The following is a 21084-nucleotide window of genomic DNA, read 5'->3' as shown; positions in this document are numbered from 1 at the left end:
AGAAGGCGGACCAGGATGCCCTTTTGGCTGACAAGATCGTGCGCTTACAGCGAGTTTTCCAACTGGTGGAACCTCCGGCGCAGCCTGGATGGGCCTGCGACGCCAGGCATTGAATGCCCTGCGCTTGGCCCTCACCGCAGCCTCGCACTGTCTGTTCCACCAAGGGGCCCGAAGGAGACGTGGGGGCTGAGAGGAACGAAAGGTGAAGCAATGGGACCCCGCGACCACCAAGGTGTCAGCTAGGGCCTCTATGGCTGTGTCAGAAGAAGGGTTGGGGGGGAGGGGCGAGGAAGAGAGGTGTTCTAGGAAGGAGTGCCAGTTGTCAGCCCTAAGGGACCATCTAGGGCGGCCTGGGGCCTGGGGTGGCGGGTGTAGTGACGGGAAGGTAAGAATGACAGGAAGATGGTCGCTGCCGATGTGTGGCCCGGTGGTGACAGTGATGAGGTGCAATGGACCACTACCAAGACACAGGTCAAGGGTGGAGGCCCTGGCTGTGGCGGGATCAATCCGGGTGGGAAGGTCCGGGGGGGTGAGAAGAGAGAAGGAGGCACTGCCGGCGAGGAAATCCACTAAGGAGTGGCCGGAACGGTTCTGCTGAGCCGCAAAGAGGGACGGCTCCCAATGAGTGTGGTGGGCATTGAAGTCACCCATGATAAGTGCAGGGGAGGAGAGCTGATTGAAGAGGTGGCGGTATTCTAGTGTTGAGATGTCCTGACACGGGTTGTAGAGGATAAGTACGTCAAGGGGACCCGAGCTGAAGGTGACACGGACGCCCAGGAACTCCAAGTGGCCTCCCGGGTAAGGGGTGAGGGATAGCTGACAGGAGGGAAGGGGCCGCCGGACTAGCAGCAGGAGGCCTCCGCCCACCGCTCCAGTTCGGCGGTCCCGCCGATAGGGAAAGTAGCCAGGGAATGACGGGGAGTAGGGTTCAGCGAGCCAGGTCTCGCAGACACCAATGAGGAGAGGAGAGATGGAGGATAGGTATGTTTTGAATTGTGGTAGCTTGTGATAAAGGGACCTGGCGTTCCAGAAAAGAAAGGGAGATGTTGGTGGAGGATTCACGTTGAAAGGGAACCAAAGAAGGAGATGAGGGAAGGAAGGGTTTTGGAGAAGCAGTCTGAGAGGGAGTGGCCGGCGGAAAGGAGAGAGCAGAAGGTCAGGATGACCGGGGCGAGGTTACAAATGATGGAGGTGAGTGAAAGGGGCGGGGGGCGGGGCAGCCGGGTCGTCTGAGTGAGGGGGTGGGGAGAAGGCGGGGAGGGGGGCAGCTGGGAGGGGGGTGAGGGGTTGGACTGGAGGTTGGGCGTGGGGTGCTGGGAAGAGGCGGAGGGGTGTTGGGTGGTCAGGGAGGCCCTGGGGAGGGTCAAGGGGTGGAGGGTAAGGGGTGGAGGGGTAGGGGTGGGCGGTATGGGTGTGCCCTTCAAGGGAAGGGGGCCGGGGGGAGCTATCAGCAGGGCGGTCGGGAGCAGGGGCGTTGATGGCGTTGGGGAGAGGGGTGAGGACCTCGCTGACCGGGCGACGGCGGGGAGAAATCAGGGGCTGCGGGGAGCGGGTGGTGGACCTCGAGGGGGGTGGGCGGGGAGAGGGCGGGGAGGGGGTGGCCCTCGGTGTGTGTGTGTGGGCAGAGTGAGGTGGTTGAGGGGGGATGCGGGAGGGGATCAGTGTTGCTGAGGGGCTGTGGGGGGGTGGCGCGGCGTGGTGGTGTGGGCGCGAGGGCGTGGAGACGGGGAGTGGGACGGACAATGGCTCCAGGATAGTGGGTGGAAGGGGTAGGATCCAACACTCCGGAAGCAGGTAGCAGCAGGGCTGAGGGGGGGCGCAGGAGTGGTGGTCCCAAGGAAAGGATCCGGTTTGAGCTCTGCATCCGCTGCCGGGTCTCAAGCACCGTCAGGTCGACGTTGTTAAGGCTGCTTTGAATTTCGTCTGCTGCTGCAGGATCTGGGCAGAGTTTGGAGGTGGATGGGTGTGCACCATGGCAGTAGAGGCAGCGAGGGTCCTTAGTGCAGTCCTTTGCAGTGTGGAGACCGCTGCAGGTGCGGCACCTGACCTGTCCCCTTCAGGTCCCCGTCCCATGCCCGTATGCCAGGCAGTGGTAGCATTGGAGGACAGGAATGGAATGGGGCCGCACTGTATAGGCTGTACTGTCGATGGCCACGTGAGGGAGAGGGCCTTGAATTTAATGCGGATCGCCAGGCCTTGGCTCTGGCACCGTCTAGAACTGGCCAGGAAGTCGGCAGATGGCCCATGGGAGGGAGTGGGAGCCCCCAGAACGGTCAGTTTTTCTAGGATGACACTGTCAGGCAGTGTCGACTGGGTAGGTCCGGCCGTATGTATGTTTGTAGGCCGGGTCAGGTCAATCACCTGACAGCGGACGGGCCATTTCAGGGAGGTCACTGACTCTGGGGCTGGGTTAGGTTGTCGAGGTTCGCGACCTCGAAGCGTAACCTGTACCCCTGTGTGTGATTTGCAGGGTATCCTCGATCACTTTTTTCTGGAAGATGGAGCCGTGCAGAGCACTGGCCACCTTGGACGGGTGGATGAAGCAGCGGGTGTGGTCGTAGGAGGAGAGGCATACTACTAGTGGTGCCTTGGCGGGATCTCGCTTGTTGGGGAAAGGGAGGGCTGGAGTGAGGCAGGGTACTCTGGAGGGTCCTCGGGGGTGGAGGAGGGGAGGTTCCGGGGTCGAGGGCGGAGGACAGTGTGGAGGGCTGGGCGGCGGGCGTGAGAATGGGGTCAGGAGAGGGAGGAGAACCATGATGGTGTTTGGGGTCGCTGGAGGGTACATCACCAAGTGGGGAGCGAGGCCGTTTGATGGAGAAGGTGGCGGAGTCCATCTGTTCCATGACGGGTGAAGGTGGGGGCCTGGAGACGTCGGGGGAGGTCTCAAGCTGGGGAGGTTGGTGGGCGGAGATGGCCTCGCGGCCTTCTCCCGGATCTGACGGCATCCAGGGGTAGGCTGGGGTGTCGTGCAGAGCTTGGGGTTGTATTGGGAAGCACTGTGGGCCGGGGCCCGAGGTGATAGTGGTAAAATTGCAGACTGGGAACAAGGGGTCTTGTTCCAAGATGGCTGCCCGTTCGTCAAAATCTCTGCAGCACTACACCAGGTATATTTCCTTCTCTACAGCTGGCGCGGGTCGAGGATTGTGTCTTTTCAACGGCCCGGAGCGGAGCGGCCCAGTTGTTTACTCCTCGACGGCTGACGACGTGTGTGTGTGTGTGTGTGTGTGTCTTCGTGCTTGCGTTTGCGTATCCATACGTCTTACATGAATCCCCCAAATTGCATGTTATTTCCCAAGTGTTACTGATCAGAAACACTTCACACACGGCAGCCTCCTTATGCACCATTGGTAACGAACTAGTTATGGTTGCTGGATACAACTTGCTCACGTGATTCAGCTTTCCCCGCTGCCTTCCCCGTCACTGCTCCACGAGTCCATTTCATTAATCTTTGTAGCAGCTTAGGACCCACATTTATCCTTCCTTTTCTTACTCTTCCATCCACCACACTTCCTACTGATCTAACGCAGCATTTCTCCTTTTTCCAGGTGCTTGCGGGCCAGATGAATTCATGTGTTTAAATTCCAGCTGCATCCCTCTCACAAAGCGCTGCGACGGAAACTTGGACTGTCCCTACGGCAGCGACGAAAGGTTTTGTGTCGAGGATGGTCTATCCACCCAGAGGCTCAACTTTCCTGAACATGAGGCCACGTTTGAACACATCTGCAAACCGCAAGGTGCTGCCACTCCACCACTCCACCTGTTTCCTTTGAAGTATTAATCAGCGCTACAATACTTTCGGGGGTGCGCACTGACTTATACAAAGATAATATCATATAACATTCATAGGGAGTAGCAGCTGACCCGGGGTGGAAGAATGTTAACCAAACTTACCGATTTCACTCTGCGTGTCCAGAGTTGCGCCCCTGCCACGACGATGAGTGGAGGTGCTCAACGTGCGGGGAGTGCATCAAACGGTCTCTCCGGTGCAACTCGGAAGTGGACTGTGCCTACGAGAGAGACGAGCAGTACTGCGGTAAGCCTTCGATGCGCGTGCAAATGAAAGATAATAATTACATTTTTTTCATCACATCAAGAGTATCAATAGACCAATGTTTACTAATGTATGTTGTGTCTGGAAAACTGTTAAATGTTGGTAAAGGGAACTCTGGCTTTACCTTTGTTGTTGTACCCCCCCCATCCAGCCGACAACACGTGTGACGACGAACACTTTCGGTGCGACAGCGGCCACTGTGTGCCAATGAGTGCTCGCTGCGACGCGGCCTTCGACTGTAGAGACAAGTCGGACGAGAAGCATTGCGGTGAGTAGTTTCTTTTCTCTATCACCGGGAGAAAGTGTTTCTCTCTCTCTCTCTCTCTCTCTCTCTCTCTCTCTCTCTCTCTCTCTCTCTCTCTCTCTCTCTCTCTCTCTCACACACACACACACACACACACACACACACACACACACACATTATTATAGCCACGGGCTCTCTACTTGCCGCTTACCCTCCCGTCCCCAACTCCCGCGTCTTCTCTCCCGCAGGCAGCCACAAGTGCGAGCAAGGCAGGACCAAGTGCTCGTCGGGGCAGTGTGTACCGACGGTGGCGTGGTGCAACGGCACTACCGAGTGTCCCGACCAGTCCGACGAAAGCGATTGTAAAGGTAAAATTGGAGGCACACACCATAACTGCTCGTAGCCTTGGTGCTCATCTCCGTCACAGTGGCCCTTGAGCCTTTAGTATATTGGGTAAGGATCAATTAGCCCGGGCGGATCACAGGGAGAAATACTAGCGGGCTTTTTTGTCGTTATTTTTGCCCTTGAGCTGCTCCCCTAACTGTACCACCACCTCCACCCCCCCAACATCTTTTATGGGAGCAGTGTTAACAGGCCAGTGCAACATCCTGGTTACCACAGTTTACCTTTCCTAGGTTTCCACAGGTACCCATTTATCGACCGGCCCGAAAGGGAGGATGAACAGCTAGGTGAGCTTCACGCCGACTGCCCGGATCAGGATTCAAACCTGGACCCACGGGTTTATATCGAGGCACGTTAAGCACTGCATCACGGAAGCTGTGATAAATGACCGTTGTTTGCTTACTTCTTGGGCAAGGGTACAGGAGGCCCCAAATGATCGGCCACGTTATTTAAGACGTAGCATATTTTCTTGAGTCGAAGCTACTTAGTAGTCTATGACGGTATCCAAACTGCTACTAAAAGACACTTCAGAACAGTTATCTTCGTCTTCAGCTGGGCATTCGTAGCTATGTATTCTTCATTTTATCTTATTACGGGATATTTATAATTAATTGTGGTAGTAGTAGTAGTAGGCTGATATTGAGGATGGGGTATCAGATTGACTTGGTATTGAAATTGGAGCTTATGGGGACGATTGGCAGGTGTGTGTGTGTGTGTGTGTGTAATTCACCTCTTGGCCTGCTGAGGGTCTCTCTCGAGACAGCCAGCCGTTCCCCAACGGAAGGAGCTCAGAGCTCGGTGACCGATCTTTGGGTAGGACTGAGACCACTCATACACAACACACCGCGACAACGAGGTCACAACTCCTCGCCTTACGTCGCGTACTTACTCACTGCTAGGTGAACAGGGGCTACACGTGAAAGAAGATAAACCCAACTTATCTTCACCCGGCCGGGGAATCGAACCCCAGTCCTTCTGGTTGTGAGGCAGACGCCCTACCTATTGAGCTACCGGGCCGTGTGTGTGTGTGTGTGTGTGTGTGTGTGTGTGAATGAACGAACGTCTCTCAAGTGTCACCGTCGCGCACAGGCCCTCCCGCTGAGTGTCAGCCGGACGAGTGGAGGTGCAGGAACGGCCAGTGTGTGCCCAAGGAACATCGCTGCGTGGTGTTCCCTGACAAAACTAAGAGCTGCCTCGACCTCTCGCATCTGCTGGAGTGCGGTGAGAGTTGTTCTGTGTTTGTGTCATGGTGGGGCAGGGCTGTGCTGAATGCGAGTAAAAAGCTGCTAGTGGTTTTGTCATGGTGGGGCACAACTTTGATGAATGGCAGGTATGTGATGTTGGTGCATGTGTGTGTTGGTCAATGCGGGTGGGCAGAGTTGTGATGAGAGGGAGGGAGGAATGAATGTGTATTGGTTTGTGTATCGTTCAAGGCGGTATTTGTTGTTTTAAAGTAAAGATTAATGGGACGTTTGAAGAAAAAGGGTTATTGACTCAATGTGATCTCAAAATGGAATTCGCTTGTACACTTCTTACTGCCCAGGTGTTCTTACCAGCCGCTGCCTTCCTTTGTGTGTCTACAGATGATGAGGTGTGCAGCCACGGAATGTTCAAGTGTTTTGAGGGTCCCTGTCTCGATAAGAAGTACGTATGTGACGGGAATACCGACTGTCCTAGCTCATGGGTGGACGAGAACGACTGCCGTAAGTACCAAGCAATGGACAGAATGGATGAGAGACAGACAGATAGATAAATAAATAGACTGACTTGGCGAAATAAAACCTGAAAATAATGTTAAATTTGTGCTTGTGATTGTGTTTACGAAGGTGGAGAGAAAAGTATGTGTGTGTGTGTGTGTGTGTGTGTGTGTGTGTGTGTGTGTGTGTGTGTGTGTGTGTGTGTGTGTGTGTGTGTGTGTGTGTGTGTGTGTGTGTGTGTGTGTGTGTGTGTGTGTGTGTGTGTGTGTGTGTGTGTAATAATAATAAATAATAACAATAAATGGTTTATTCATTTGTAGGCAGCCATAAGGCTGAAAATACAAAAAATACCATACGATGAGTTTCATATTGTGAGTAATGGGGAAAGTGGGGAAGGGTGATGTGTGTGTGTGTGTGTGTGTGTGTGTGTGTGTGTGTGTGTGTGTGTGTGTGTGTGTGTGTGTGTGTGTGTGTGTGTGTGTGTGTGTGTGTGTTGGAGTGGAGGGGTCATGTGATCATGGAAGTGTTAATGACCCTCACAAGTGTCGGTATCGCACTAAGCCAATTTCTGTCCGTGCGAGTTTTGACCGGGACGAGTGTGTGTGTGTGTGTGTGTGTGTGTGTGTGTGTGTGTGTGTGTGTGTGTGTGTGTGTGTGTGTGTGTGTGTGTGTGTGTGTGTGTGTGTGTAACAAGTCCTGGTCCTTTAGCATTCCAGTGCTCGAATTCCCACTACAACTGCAGCTGTGTGGATCAGGAGATTAACTGCTCCTACACGGGTATCAGAGATTTTCCTCACGTCCAGTCCAAGATCAACCGATAGTGAGTAACTTAAGTTGTGTGTGTGTGTGTGTGTGTGTGTGTGTGTGTGTGTGTGTGTGTGTGTGTGTGTTTCTCTGAACTATTGTATTGACACTCATCCCCTGGAACTACAGGTCACGGTTACGAGAGGGAGACCATGTTCCTTGAAGCACAGTTCAAGCGCTGGCCCTTTTAAGATTGCAAGGGATCCTAGCGGTCGCCTGTGCGGCACGGCTCAAGGCTGCGTCACCAGGACACCCGCGCTGCCTGAACGAGTTGCACTCCTATATCATGCGACAGCTCATCAATAAAAAATATTTTAATTTTTGATGCAAAATATCGGTCCTTGAGCAATGAAAAGGTACAGAAATCGTCCATAACTGAAATTCCTGTAGGATTTTATCTGACCACGTGCGGTGTAACAAAACACCTCTTGTCCGCCAGACAAAGTTATGTTATGAAAAATATATTTGATTTGTTTGAATTACAATTACATTAAGATGTTATTCCTTTCCCAGTCCACGAAACATCATGTGTTGAATTTTAGAAGCGTTTGTTTAAGTCACTGTTGAAACTTTACAGAACAAAAAATTGCTGTCTTTCTCCATTTATTCTTTGAAAAAGGACGTGAATCTTTACATCCGAGGTTGATCAAGAGTTGTAATGTTTGGAGCCAATTTACTCTGCGTTCCTGATGCTGCAAGTTTCGTTACTGCCATCGTCACACCCTGATTGTCTGATTTTCAGGCATAATTATTTTAAAAATAACTGTTGACATTGTAATGAGATACAGGGTAAATGTCCATGTCCCTGGACTCCATCGTGTGATAGAGCCCCACGGGGTGCGTCTACAAGGGCCATGCCTGCCACAAAAGACCGAGGAACCCGAAGAGCTCAGAGAGACACTGAGCTGCGCGCGGGGGTTGAGGGCTCGTGTGGCTCTTGGCACATGGCATTGAAATTTATTCTCCCTAATTCATATAACACATTACGTTTCCAGACACATTCAGTCTTCTGTCGGCACACTTATCCGTAAATGCAAGTGCTTGTTGTTGTTTTCATTTTCAGTAATAATTCATGTGCAGTTCAAGTATACTGCTAGCAATTCAAAGAAATTAGCTTTCTTCAGATTATGAATTCCAAACCGCCGAGCCAGACTGTAACTGAGTCTTCAACCCTTGTTCCCTCCTTCCGCAGCAACTTCGCCCACAATCGCCTGGGGGAGAAGCTACACCTGCACCCCGTGGAAGGCCACGGGGATGTCATTTACCTGTGAGTGTTTCATGGACTGCCTATCTGTCTTACTGTTCGTTTGTGTGTATATATATATATATATATATATATATATATATATATATATATATATATATATATATATATATATATATATATATATATATATATATATATATATATATATATATATATATATATATATATATACATATATATATATGTATATATATATATATATATATATATACATATATATATATATATATATACATATATATATATACATATATATATACATATATATATATATATATATATATATATATATATATATATATTGTGTATGTGTGTGTGTGTGTGTGTGTGTATATATGTGTATGTATACACAGGCATCCAGGCATATATATATTTGTGGGTATATATGTTTCCGTGTCTTCCTGCCTCCCTGTATGGCTGTTAATCTGTTGGTCTCTTTGAGTCTGCTTATTAACATGAATGCATATATCTATTCATCTGTCAGTCAGTCAGTTTAGCTCTCTCTGCCTATATGCTTCTATCCGTCCATACCCTCACCTCTCCCGCCCTAACCCGTCTCCCACCTCTCCTTTCAGGGACATGTGTGACAACCACATCGTCGAACTCGGTAACGCGACACTGGCAGAGATGAAGAAGCTCTGGAATCTCGTCCTCTGCAACAACAACATCCAGAATATCATCTACGGCAACTTCAAGAACCTCAACGAAGTCATTAACCTGTAAGTGGCACCGAGCCTGTTCCTATTAACACTGCTTGAGATGGTCAAGTCATCTCCTCTCCTACTAATCAGCTTCCTCGAAGTTGGGCGTTCTGTATCGTCTCCGCCAGTTCTTCTCCCCCGCATAGATGCTTTCCATATATAGGGGCCTTGTCCGCTCTTGTATGGAGTATGCATCTCAAGTGTGGGGGGCTCCACTCACCCAGCTCTTCTGGACAGAGTGGAGTCTAAAGCTCTTCGTCTCATCAGCTTTCCTCTTCTTACTGACAGCCTTCTACCTCTTAAATTCCGCCGCCAAGTTGCCTCTCTTTCTATCTTCTATCGATATTTTCGTGCTGACTGCTCTTATGAACTTGCTAACTGCATGCCTCCCCCCTTCCCGCGGCCCCGCTGCACACGACTTTCTTCTCATGCTCATCCTTATACTGTCCAAACCCCTAATGTAAGAGCTAACCATCATCTCCATTGTTTCATCCCCTTCACTGGTAAACTCTAGAACAGTCTTCCTTCGTCTGTATTTCCTCCTGCCTATGACTTGACCTCTTTCAAGAAGAGTGTATCAAGACACCTCTCCATCCGAAATTGGCCTCTCTTTTGGCCACTATACTTATCACTTTATGAAAGCAACAGTTTGGGGGCCTTTTTATTTGCCCTTGAGTTGCTCTCTGTGTTGTAAAAAAATGACGGAGATGCCATTAGAACCGCGTCAGAAGCGAAGGTGCTTGCTTCTGTTTCATCACATGGTGCTGGAATGAGTCAAAGCGTCGTTTCGGTGGAGTCTCGGTCTTAGTGAAGGAATGTTATGCCTCAATCACTGTCATATATTTTTTACACAAGGGTGTGTTGTTTCACTGCTTACTGGCCAAGCTGACTTCATGTTGCACTCAGCATATTGTTGTTCCCTGCAGGATTGCGTCATGGTAGGCCTATAACAAGGTTTAGTTTGGTGCGGGGGGTGGTAAAAGTGCTTTCCTTCCCCTCTTTCTTGTCTATCCCTTTACCTATTAGACTGCCATCACATCCCTTTGAAGAGAAAATATGTCCTTGCCTTTCATGAGACCTTTGACACGGCCTGAGTGCTTTCAGGCTGAAGGCTCATGATGCAGCGCCCGTCCAGTGCACGTCACCACAGCCTCTCGGGAGTCCTTTCAAAATTATGAGTGCCTTCGACGCTTACTTGTTAAGACGGAAGTGACACGTTGGGGCACTCCCGAGTAGCCCCCAAAGTGGCCCCTTCGCCAGGTTCTCTCCCTGTGTCGCGGTGGCGGGGGCATCAGACCTATACAACTGTACATTGCTATAAATTTTCTACCTGTTGTACCCTTGTAACTAATCCACTTCCTCTTCCTCAATTATCTTTATCTTCCTAACTAATCTACTTCCTCCCCTCTTTCGCAATTATTAGCAAAATATTAAGGGCACAAACCGGAGAGAAAAGTAACACTACCTTGTTGCTCTCTCGTGAAGAGTTACGGCTGGGCGGTAAACAAACACTTCCTTCGGCGGTTCGATCGCTGCACAAGGGTGTGGGAGGCGTGTCCCAGAGGTCATGCGACTCACGACCACCTTCGGTCAATTTCGTAACAAACACGGGGTGACATTATTATAACTTCCTTACGTCGACTCGTATCATTCGCAAGTGGGCTGGAAATCTAAAAAAATCTACGGATTTTTATGAAAAATTCCAACCATAGGGTTTAAAAACTAGTTGCGTCCTGAAAACACGCTGCCTGAAGGAACTGACAGTGACTTGCTTATCAGACTTTTTTGTATCTGCGAGAAGGTCGCCAAGGCAAATTCCATTACCTCTTGAAAAATATTAAATAATTTAATGTGAGGTCAGTCCCCACAAAGTGAGTGCTGCGTGGCACACAGACTAAGTCTCGTCCACACTACGCCTCGTGCAGACCTACGTGAGGCAGAGGCTTGTGTTGAACCCAGACCCTGGTGGCAGACTGTGCCTCACCGACAAGGACAGCAAGCAAGAAAACGAGCAGTCCGCGTAGTTTCATAAAACATTCATATTTCTTTTATGAGCTGTTACACAAGTTAGACAACTATAGCACAATTTTCAAAACTCGGAAGAGTGAATAGATGTATTAGTTATGGTAAGTAGAAGTCAGAATAACATTTAATGTTCATACCACTCATTACTGATCCTTCCTTGTCTCCCCTTATATCGCACTTTATCTAAAAACTAAAAGTACAATCATATTCAGCAGGATTTTATGCACGAGAACAAACGTCCTATTCGTAAACTGATTCAATAGTTGCTGCAAATGCCGACTAAAAGTAAAGAGTGACAGGGCTATAAACTAATGTTATTTTTTTTCTCTCCATAATTACTTATATTGTTTATACCCTATCGAGTTTTGGACATCGTTTTTATAGTTGTGTAATCACTGCTTAATCCAATGATGTCAATAAAATGTCCCCGTCCTGTGTAACAGATGAGCTGAGTAACGTGCGAGTATGTTGGACGACGGACACTTCACGCCCCAGCTAAACGAGCTGAAGAGTCTCATCAATTTCCACTTGTTCAGCCAATGGTGTGGAGGTGTGTGGAGCAACAGAGAGCGGGTGACGGCCAGCTCTGGTGCCACTTCACTTTTTTTTCGTGGCAGGAGTTTTGACTTTAAAAGCTGAAAACGTTACTTAAATACAAGGGATGTTAGGAGGTGATTCACATTACGTTACACCGAAATTCCTCCCTCCCCTTATAAACTTTAGTCCTCGTTTACCTCCGATCGGGCAGGGCAGCACGAATGTTCAATATAGTGTTCGCGTTCCCCACAAATGGTTCTTTTTGGAATGAAACAAAGCTGGGAAATGCTGCAAATCTGTAACGATGCAGCCTCCGGGAAGACACTTGAGTGACACAACACCGGTCGTCGCCCCCACCATGGAATGCATTACTCAGCTATTTTTCTTTCCTTGTATTTTGTACTTAGGTTTAAAATATGAACGATGCACATTTATTCTTTCTGCAAGTTGTATCTTTGTTTGCAGGATTTTTCCATTGTTGTTGATCCATTTGTATTTTATTTGTCTTGTGTCTTCCACAGTGACCTGACAGGCAACGGGATCATAAATATCGGCACAAGAGCCTTCGATGGCCTCACCTCCCTCAGGAAACTGTAAGTCACCTCCACCTTCAGCCTTACGTCTCATCCTCACCCCACCGCCCCATCCACACCATACTGTCCCATCCTCGTCCCATCATCCCATCCTCACCTCACCTTCACATCCTCACCCCACCTTCACATCCTCATCCCACCTTCACATCCTCACCCCACCTTCATATCCTCACCCCACCTTCACATCCTCACCTTCGCCTTTGCTGTCCTTCATCTTCCACCTTTGATTAGATAGTAAGTGTAGCTTGTCACAAACAGCCTCGTTAGGACCAGCAGGTCTGCTGTTGTTTGTTCTTCTTTTGTGTTCCTTTGTGTCACCCCATCTCCACATCCTCACCCCACCGCTACATCCTCACCCCACCTTCACATCCTCACCCCACCGCCACATCCTCACCGTACTGCCCCATCAAGTCTACATCCCTTTGTTCATGTTTAAGTAAAAAATACAAAGCTGCGTAGTTAAAGAGTTAAGAACAAGCTATCCACAAAATGATCGGCATAGAACACAAATTCTGCAAACTAGAAATTTTGTTATGAACAGTGCTGATTGGGAAGCTTCGGCTGTAACTGTTTATTGATCCTGTGTTATCAGACAGCACTGAAGCGCGTCCAAAATCTGTCTGGTATTCATTTTGGCTGCGTCGTGAGTCTTCCGGCTTTAGGACTTCATAGGGAGACCACCGATAGCATCATGTCACAGTATACTGTAAAGTGAACACCATCCTTCCTTCCGGCCAAGGGGTGACTCAACTAATGTATTATGTATCACATTACTGTCTGGGACAGCGAGGTTTGCCCAAATAGCATTAGTACCGAAAGGCGTAGATCTTTGTTTGGGGGGGAGAAGGAAGATTTAAGTTTTTTTTTTTTTTTGTGTGTGTGTGTAAGTAGGTAGGAAAACAGCTAGGTAGATAAGTAGGTAGGTCGGTGACAGCGGGGATGAGTGCATGGGTGCGTGGGCAGCTAAAAACAATACTGAAAAATGAACTGACGATTATGTTGATGATGATAATACTTCCGCCACCGCTAACCCCTCGTCCTCCTCCCCCTTCCCCGCAGAGACTTGAGTTACCAGAAAATCTACAACATAGATGGAGGCGCCTTCAAGGGACTGAACAGCCTTAAAACCCTGTGAGTGTGTGTGCGTGTGTTCTGTAAAAGTTTTCATTATGATGTCAGGAATATAGTAGCAGTAGCAGTAATAGCAGCAGCAGTAGTAGTAGTAGTAGTAGTATTTGAATAGTAGTAGTAGTAGTAGTAGTAGTTTTAGTAGTAGTAGTAGTAGTAGTAGTAGTAGGGGAGAAGGTGGTAATATGAACCAGGGTGGTAATATGAACCAGGATATATCTCAGAAACTACGTGCTGCTGTCTATTGGTAACCGAGTTCAAAGATGACATTAGTTCCCCATAGGCCTCCAAAGTGCTTCTTGAGTCACTCGCTCAAGGTGCGTCGCTCTGAGGGGCAATTATTTAATTCTTGCTCAGTGAAACTTTTTTTTTAGTTAAGATTCAAATCCTATTTTCCTATATAAATTGATAAATATGGACTCTGATATATAGTGTGTTGATTAGTCATAAGATCACTTGTTAAAACGACGTAGTTAGTTTTTTGGAAACAAATTAGTATAATAGTTTAGAATTTCTGCTAACAATTATGAAAATTTTGTGAGGTGGTAATATGGACCAGCATGTTCCATATTACCACCATTGCATATCTCCATGGTTTACTTGTTACTTGTAACTTGTGTTTCTTGTTTATCTGGTCCCACTTCCGCCGAAGCACTCCGCAGGACCCACATATTATAATTTAATAAATTTTCAATATTGATCACAACTTATATGCCATGTTAATTGTCAATGTTTCCATCATATCTCCAGTTCCTGAGGCTAATATGGTGTCAAATAAAGGTCGCAAAACTTTGAAATCATCTCTCTTGACTTCCTCTCCATACAAGGAGGCTTTAAAGATCTCATATTAAAAATAAATCACACACTCCAAATGAGGAGAACTACGGGTTCAGTGTGTGGCGTGGCGGGGACGGGCTCATGTATCCTAGTGGTTGTGAAACTGATTTTTCCATTTGTGACTTCTGTTCTTAAACTTCCCTTTTCACTGTAAAAGTTTTATTTATGCATTCATGAAAAGGAATATATTATTTTGATATTTTCTAAATTGTTCTATATTACCACCCATTTTCTACGACGCACTTTTTTGGATCTTCTTGAATAAAAAGCTGTAGCATTTGAATGATTTAGTTTTCCTCACTATAACTCTGAATGTGTTAAGACGATAAAATTTGCCAATACTTATGACGGTTGTAGATGCAGTATTTCCGTTTAAAATCTGTTTTTGCCTGAAATAAAAAAAAGTGGTCCATATTACCAACTCCTTCCTTAGTAGCAGTAGTAGTAGCAATCTGAACAATATCATAACGTTTCGCGGCTGCTGTTAATAAAAGTGGTATTGTTAATAAAGAAAAGGTGGTGATATTAGTGATACAGATAATGACCTTTTTTTTTTTAATTCTTACTCCTCCTCCTCTCCCGCCCAGACTGCTGCACTTCAACCGCCTTACCTTCATCAGACCCAACACCTTCGATGGTCTGGAGATCCTCGAAACACTGTGAGTCTGCTGCGAACATACGTATTATCTCAAGAACGAACACACACACACACACACACACACACACACAGGGGGAGCAAGTTACATGCCAAGTGTAATGACATTCAACTTTCTTTTTCTTGGGATTGGATCGACTTTTTATTTTATTATAACAGATTAAATGTTATACTTAGGTGTTTTTAACACCTAAGTACAACATAATGGACTGTTCACGCTCTCCCTTTAAAAGGTTCTTCCTCTGATGTATTGACTGGTACTGTATATTGCGTGTTTCTATTAGTATAAGTATTGGTATTAGTTTTGTTGCTTTTATTCACTTCTATGTCGATGTCGTTTTGTATCCTCCACAGACACCTGACGGGCAACCAAATAACATACCTTGAGCCGGGAGTCTTCCACGGCCTCACCTCCCTTACCGAACTGTGAGTAACCTCTTCCATCCACCCCCTCTTCACCCTACCACCCCCATCTTCACCCTACCACCCCCATCTTCACCCTACCACCCCCATCTTCACCCTACCACCCCTATCTTCACCCTACCACCCCACATCTTCACCCTACCACCCCTATCTTCACCCTACCACCCTCATCTTCACCCTACCACCCTCATCTTCACCCTACCACCCCTATCTTCACCCTACCACCCCCCATCTTCACCCTATCACCCTCATCTTCACCCTTCCATCTCCTCTTCACCCTACCACCCCATCCTCAGTCTCCCAACCCATCCCCACCCTACCACCCTATCTTCACCCTACCACCCCATCCTTATACCCCCTCTAATCACCCTGCACTCTTCACCCTACCACCTCATCTTAATTAAGCATACCGCATACTTGTTGTTTTCTTTGATTTTGTATATGAGCTGTTTTTTTCTTGCTGAATTGTCCACTCGTTTGTCAGTATGAATATTTTTAATTGTCACCCCTCGGCAGTTTCCACTAGCGTAGTTTTTCCTCGCCACCTTATGTGTAACCTGCGCCTCCCCTCGCCAGGAAATTGGACCTCAACCCGCTGGACACCGTGGACGCGAATGTCTTCAAGCCGCTGCGGAACCTCGTCAATCTGTGAGTCCAGCTACTGTGTTTGTTGCATACTTGCACATCTTATCTTCTGTCTTGTATACAGGCAAGCTGATAAACAGACAGACAACAGACAGATGGATTATACAGACAGACAAATATGCAGACAGGCAGTGAGGCAAGCAGGCGGATAGACAGATCGACCTTCTGGCCTCCTTTAATCCAGAATGCATCAATGAAACTTTACCTACTTCTGTTCATTCTTTTAGGGTGGCCGTAGTGCCCGCCTCCCACCATCTTTTTTTTTTGCAGGAAAGCTGGTATCCACTATATCTCTTACTCTTCTTTTATTTTCTACTCCGCGACGCAGCACCACCCCGGAGTTTCGTTTCTGCTGTCTGCGTCACCACGCGACTCAGTGCCTGCCGGTCGTCGACGACTTCTCCTCCTGCGAAGACCTCATGTCCGACATGGTGCTGCGCCTCTTCGTGTGGGTGGTGGGCTTCGTGGCGCTCATCGGCAACACCTTTGTCATCATCTGGCGACTCATGTACCCGAGCGGAAACAAGAAGGTAGGTGGCGACTACGAGTTATAATCAGGAACAGGATAGATGGATGAGCCTTTTGAAAGAGTGACAAACGCAATAGGAAAGTTAAACAGTTATTATAGTGAGGGACACGGTCAAGAATTTCCATCTTCTTTCATCTTCCTCGCCTCTCCTCACCCTCTCACTTTCTCTTCCTCCCTCCACGTGGCTTGCTAATGAAGGCTGTGAGAGCCCAAAGAATTACGGAATGTCATTTTCGAGAGACGCTCAGCCAATATTGCAGCGGAAGTGATGTCTGTCGGTAAAGGGTGAGGGGTGCGAGGGTGAGGTGAGGGGAAGCCGTGTGTCGCGTAGTATATAAAGTCATTCGAGCGGGAGAAAAAATAAGGAAGTGGAGGGTGATATGACGCCGACGAGAAGTATTCTAATCCGAGCTTTGTGCATCTTTGTGCTTCGCGAATACAGATTAAGGGAGATAGAGGGACGTAGCTCGGTATTGTCAAATGTCAAATGGTCAAATTGTCAAATGGAGATCAGTCGGGTCCTCATGAGTTTGTTTGTTTGTTTTTAGGTTCATGGTTCAGAAAAAAAGTCACTCTACCGCCAGGGTCATAAAACTGCTCCTCGAAATGCCCACAACTACGGAAGCCTTGTTAAATATATGTGTTTGGGCGCGAAAATCTTTAAGAATATAACACGAACGTAGATAGATGTGAGGAGAACCATCTCTCTTCCCTTTTCCCATTATTTTCTTCCCTTCATGCCTCCATATGTAACACACCCTCCCCCTCCTTTCTCTCGTTCCTGTTCTAATCCTGTCCCTTATTTTTCAAACCCAGCTCCCTATTTCCTTCTTTTCTTGCCTTCATCGTATGTGTTAACCCTTCTCTAACATCTATCTTCTTCATTTCATACCTCCATGTGTAACCTTCTCTGCCTCCCTTTTTTTCTCGTTCCCGTTCTTACCCTGGCCCTTACTTTTCAAACCCAGCTCCCCATCCCCTTACCTTCCGATCTTCATCCCTATTTCCCATCCCTCATTCTCCCTCCTTTCCCATCTCTTTGCACTTAACAGCCTTGGCCCATACAGAACCCCGCGCCGTTTTCATGAACTTTCAAGCCTTTCCCTTCTATTCTTTTCCATCACTCAACAGTTTCTCCTTTTACAAAACCACATGCTCCTCTACCTCTCATTCCTCGTCCATCCTTCTCCGCTTCCTCTTACTCTTCTACCCTCCACAGAACCACTCGTTGCTCTTCGTGAATCTGGCTCTGGGCGACCTCATGATGGGCGTGTACTTGCTGATGATCGCGGGCGTAGACATCGCCTACCGAGGGGTGTACCGCATGCACGAGCAAAAGTGGCGAAGCTCCCTGCTCTGTCAGGCCGCCGGCTTCTTCAGCACCTTCTCCTCGGAGGCATCTGTCTTCACGCTGACTGGTGGGTGTCTGGGTGGATGGATGGAGTTGTTGCGGGAGGGAGTGGGGTTATAAATTACTGAGTGTGGTTATGAGTAAGGTGTGGAGGTGTGGTAGTGTGAATAGATGGGATAGTGTGGCTATGGGTTTGTGTATTGCTGTGTCTGGGTGGATGGATAGAGTTGCTAGGTGGGGGGAGTGGCGTTATAAATGGCTGAGTGTGACTGTGGGTAAGGTGGTGAGTATGAGTCATGACTGTGTGGATTGATGGGGTACTGTGGTTGTCGGTAGGTGTATTGCAGTGGCTGAATAGTTCGGTGTATGGGTGTATGAATGGCTGTATATGGATGGCTGTTAGGATTTGGTTGCATAGGTAAGTGAGTGTGAGTGTTGGTAGTTGAAGAGAATGAACAGGGGCAAAGCAGAAGGAGAAGAAGAGGTCCTAACTATCTGCATACCTAGTTAAAGATTCCGGACTCATATATATATACAAAACTGCTTGGACATTCACAGAGTTCCTAGAGCCTGAAAAATTGCACACTCTCTCTTAATTTAATCTCATTTCCTGTTGATTATATTTTGTTTGGTTTATTTTATTTCGGTTTAGTTCATATTCCGCTTACTTATAGTATTTCCTAGTCTTCCTCTCCTCCTTATTTGACCTCTTTCTTATTTGACCTCTTTTCTTGTTGGTTTTATATTGTCTGGTTTATCATCTTTCAGTTTATTTCGATTTTCGCGTACGTGTATTATTTCCCAGTGTCCCTCTCCTCCTCTTCCTCCTCCTCCGGCTATATTATTCATGGTATTTGCACTTCATCATCCCTCCAACATTTCCTGCTCTAGACCCCGCCACCCATGAGTCTTCAGGCACCACCACCACCACCACCACCACAACTATTTTCCTCTCTCCCGTTCCTATCCCCATCACCAGCACGACCGTCCACCAGCACCTCCTTGTCGTCCCTGCCCATCCCCACACACCACTGCTTGTCTCATCCTCCCCATATCGCATCCTTACACACTATCCCCACGCTTCATTCAACTTGTATTTCACTAACACCACATGCCCTATACCGTTAGCCCTTCCCGCCTTTCCCTTACACTTGCCTCGCCCTCGTGTCTCACTGCCCCGTCTGATCTCACCCTTGCGTCACTCACTCCCGCGCAGTCATCACCCTGGACCGCCTCACCATGATCATCTCGGACTACGGAGTGAGGCGCGTGCACGAGGGCCTGGTCAAGAACGTTATGGTCGGGGTGTGGGGCTTTTCCTTGTTCCTCGCCGCGCTCCCGCTCATGCCCTTCCCGTACTTCGACAACTTCTACGGCCGCTCCGGAGTGTGTCTCGCCCTCCACATCACCAACGAGAAGCCGAGCGGGTGGGAGTACTCCGTGTTCATCTTTCTGGGTGGGTGTTCGTGTATGCGTCGTTGTTACTTATAGCTGCTTCAACCATACACCTGTTATTTTTAGCTATTATCTCTCTCTCTCGACACAACTCTCTACACTCCCTATACTCCAACACTTTCTCCCCGTGCAGTTTATATATTGGAGAGGGAACCTTAACCCAACCTGAATAGAGCATTACGTCTTGAATAGAACATTACGTCTTGCAATGTTTGTCTCTTTTTATTTTCTCCTCTTCCTCCTTCTCCTCCGCCTCCTCCTCTTCTTCATCGTCGTCTTCTCTTCCTTTATCTTCTCTCCACAAGTTTGAGTAGCGAACATTGCTTATTTAGATATCTTCACTCAGTCACACCAGTAATCCCTTCCTACCCCTCGCGCCCGCAGTGCTCAACATGCTCTCCTTCACTGTGATCGCCGTCAGCTACTTGCTAATCTACGTGAGGGCGCGGAAAAAGCAGCCCTTCATGGAGTGCGGCAAGAATAAGCATGGCAAGGACCGGGAGATGGGCCGCCGGGTCACCTACATCGTTGGCACGGACGCCGCCTGCTGGCTCCCCATCATCATTCTGGGTATTGCCTCCCTCAGCGGTGCACAGATACCCCGCAAGGTGAGGCCGCGTTACACGTAGTCTCCGTCACTTGTTCCAGTTGTTGTTAGAGTAACAACAGTAGAGGTGATAGTAGTAGTAGTAGAAGTAGTAGTAGTAGTAGTAGTAGTAGTAGTAGCACAGAGAGCAACTCAATGGCAACAAAAATAAAGGGTAGAAAAAAAAGCCCACTAACTGTTGCTCCCACAAAGCGACAAGTATAGTGGCCAAAAGAGAGTTCAATTTCGGATGGAGAGGTGTCTTGATACACTCTTCTTGAAAGAGGTCAAGTCATAGGCAGGAGGAAATACAGACGAAGGAAGACTGTTCCTGAGTTTACCAGTGAAAGGAATGAAAGAATGGAGATGCTGGTTAACTCTTGCATAAGGAGTTTGAACAGTATAAGAATGAGCTTGAGTAGAAAGTCGTGTGCAGCGGAGCCGCGGGGGGGGGGGGGGGGAGCACACAGTTAGCAAGTCCAGAAGAGCAGTCAGCATGAAAATATCGATAGAAGATAGAAAAAGATGCAACATTGCGGTGGAATTTAAGAGGTAGAAGACTGTCGGTAAGAGGAGGAAACTGGTGAGACGAAGAGCCTTAACTCCATTCTGTCCAAGAGAGTTGTGTGAGTGGAGCCTCCCCACATGTTAGATGCATACTCCATACGAGGGCGGACGAGGCCCCTATATATGGAAAGCATCTGTGAGGGTGAGAAAAACTGGCAGAGACGATAAAGAACGCCCAACCTCGAGGAAGCTGATTTGATAAGAGAGGAGATGTGAAGTTTCCAGTTGAGATTTTGAGTCAAGGATAGACCGAGGATGTTTAGTGTAGAAGGTGACAGCTGAGTGTTGTCGAAGAATAGGGGATAGGTGTTTGGAATATTGTATCGAGTTGATAGGTGGAGAAATTGGTTTTTCAGGCATTGAAGGACACGAGGTTCCTTTTACCCCAATCGGAAATGATAGCAAAGTCTGAGGTTAAGCGTTCTGCAGCCTCCAGCCTCGAGTCTTACACTTCCTGTTGAGAGAGTCTTCTGTTAAAAGAAGTTGAATAATGCATGCTGTAGTAGTAGTAGTAGTAGTAGTAGTAGCAGTAGTAGTAGTAGTTTAAGCAGTAATTGTAGCAGTAGTAGTTAAGAATTGCCAGAATT

The 21084-nt window shown here is 47.9% G+C and overlaps 1 protein-coding gene across 5 annotated transcripts in view; it reads left to right on the top strand.

Moving 5' to 3' along the window:
• The window catches only part of LOC126995466 (G-protein coupled receptor GRL101-like), a 192433-nt gene that overhangs the window by 159314 nt on the left and 12035 nt on the right, over positions 1 to 21084 (top strand). For 4 of the 5 annotated variants that reach the window (XR_007750333.1, XM_050855033.1, XM_050855034.1 and 1 more), the window contains exons 11-28: positions 3546 to 3734; positions 3914 to 4033; positions 4203 to 4319; positions 4544 to 4663; positions 5787 to 5918; positions 6281 to 6400; positions 7103 to 7214; positions 8391 to 8465; positions 9041 to 9184; positions 12250 to 12321; positions 13381 to 13452; positions 14874 to 14945; positions 15296 to 15367; positions 15941 to 16012; positions 16338 to 16539; positions 17758 to 17956; positions 19106 to 19345; positions 19729 to 19952. Coding sequence is in view for 4 of the 5 variants with exons in the window: in XM_050855033.1 (XP_050710990.1) it covers positions 3546 to 3734; positions 3914 to 4033; positions 4203 to 4319; positions 4544 to 4663; positions 5787 to 5918; positions 6281 to 6400; positions 7103 to 7214; positions 8391 to 8465; positions 9041 to 9184; positions 12250 to 12321; positions 13381 to 13452; positions 14874 to 14945; positions 15296 to 15367; positions 15941 to 16012; positions 16338 to 16539; positions 17758 to 17956; positions 19106 to 19345; positions 19729 to 19952 (2354 nt within the window). In the remaining variant the exon portion in view is untranslated. The remainder of the gene's footprint in view (positions 1 to 3545; positions 3735 to 3913; positions 4034 to 4202; positions 4320 to 4543; positions 4664 to 5786; positions 5919 to 6280; positions 6401 to 7102; positions 7215 to 8390; positions 8466 to 9040; positions 9185 to 12249; positions 12322 to 13380; positions 13453 to 14873; positions 14946 to 15295; positions 15368 to 15940; positions 16013 to 16337; positions 16540 to 17757; positions 17957 to 19105; positions 19346 to 19728; positions 19953 to 21084) is intronic. The other variant, XM_050855035.1, reaches the window with a different exon arrangement.

The sequence above is a fragment of the Eriocheir sinensis genome, chromosome 8, assembly GCF_024679095.1.
Source record: "Eriocheir sinensis breed Jianghai 21 chromosome 8, ASM2467909v1, whole genome shotgun sequence".
NCBI classification, from domain to species: Eukaryota; Metazoa; Arthropoda; class Malacostraca; order Decapoda; family Varunidae; genus Eriocheir; species Eriocheir sinensis.
The sequence above is the reverse complement of the archived record's forward strand: the minus strand, read 5'-3'. Positions and strand labels throughout refer to the sequence as shown.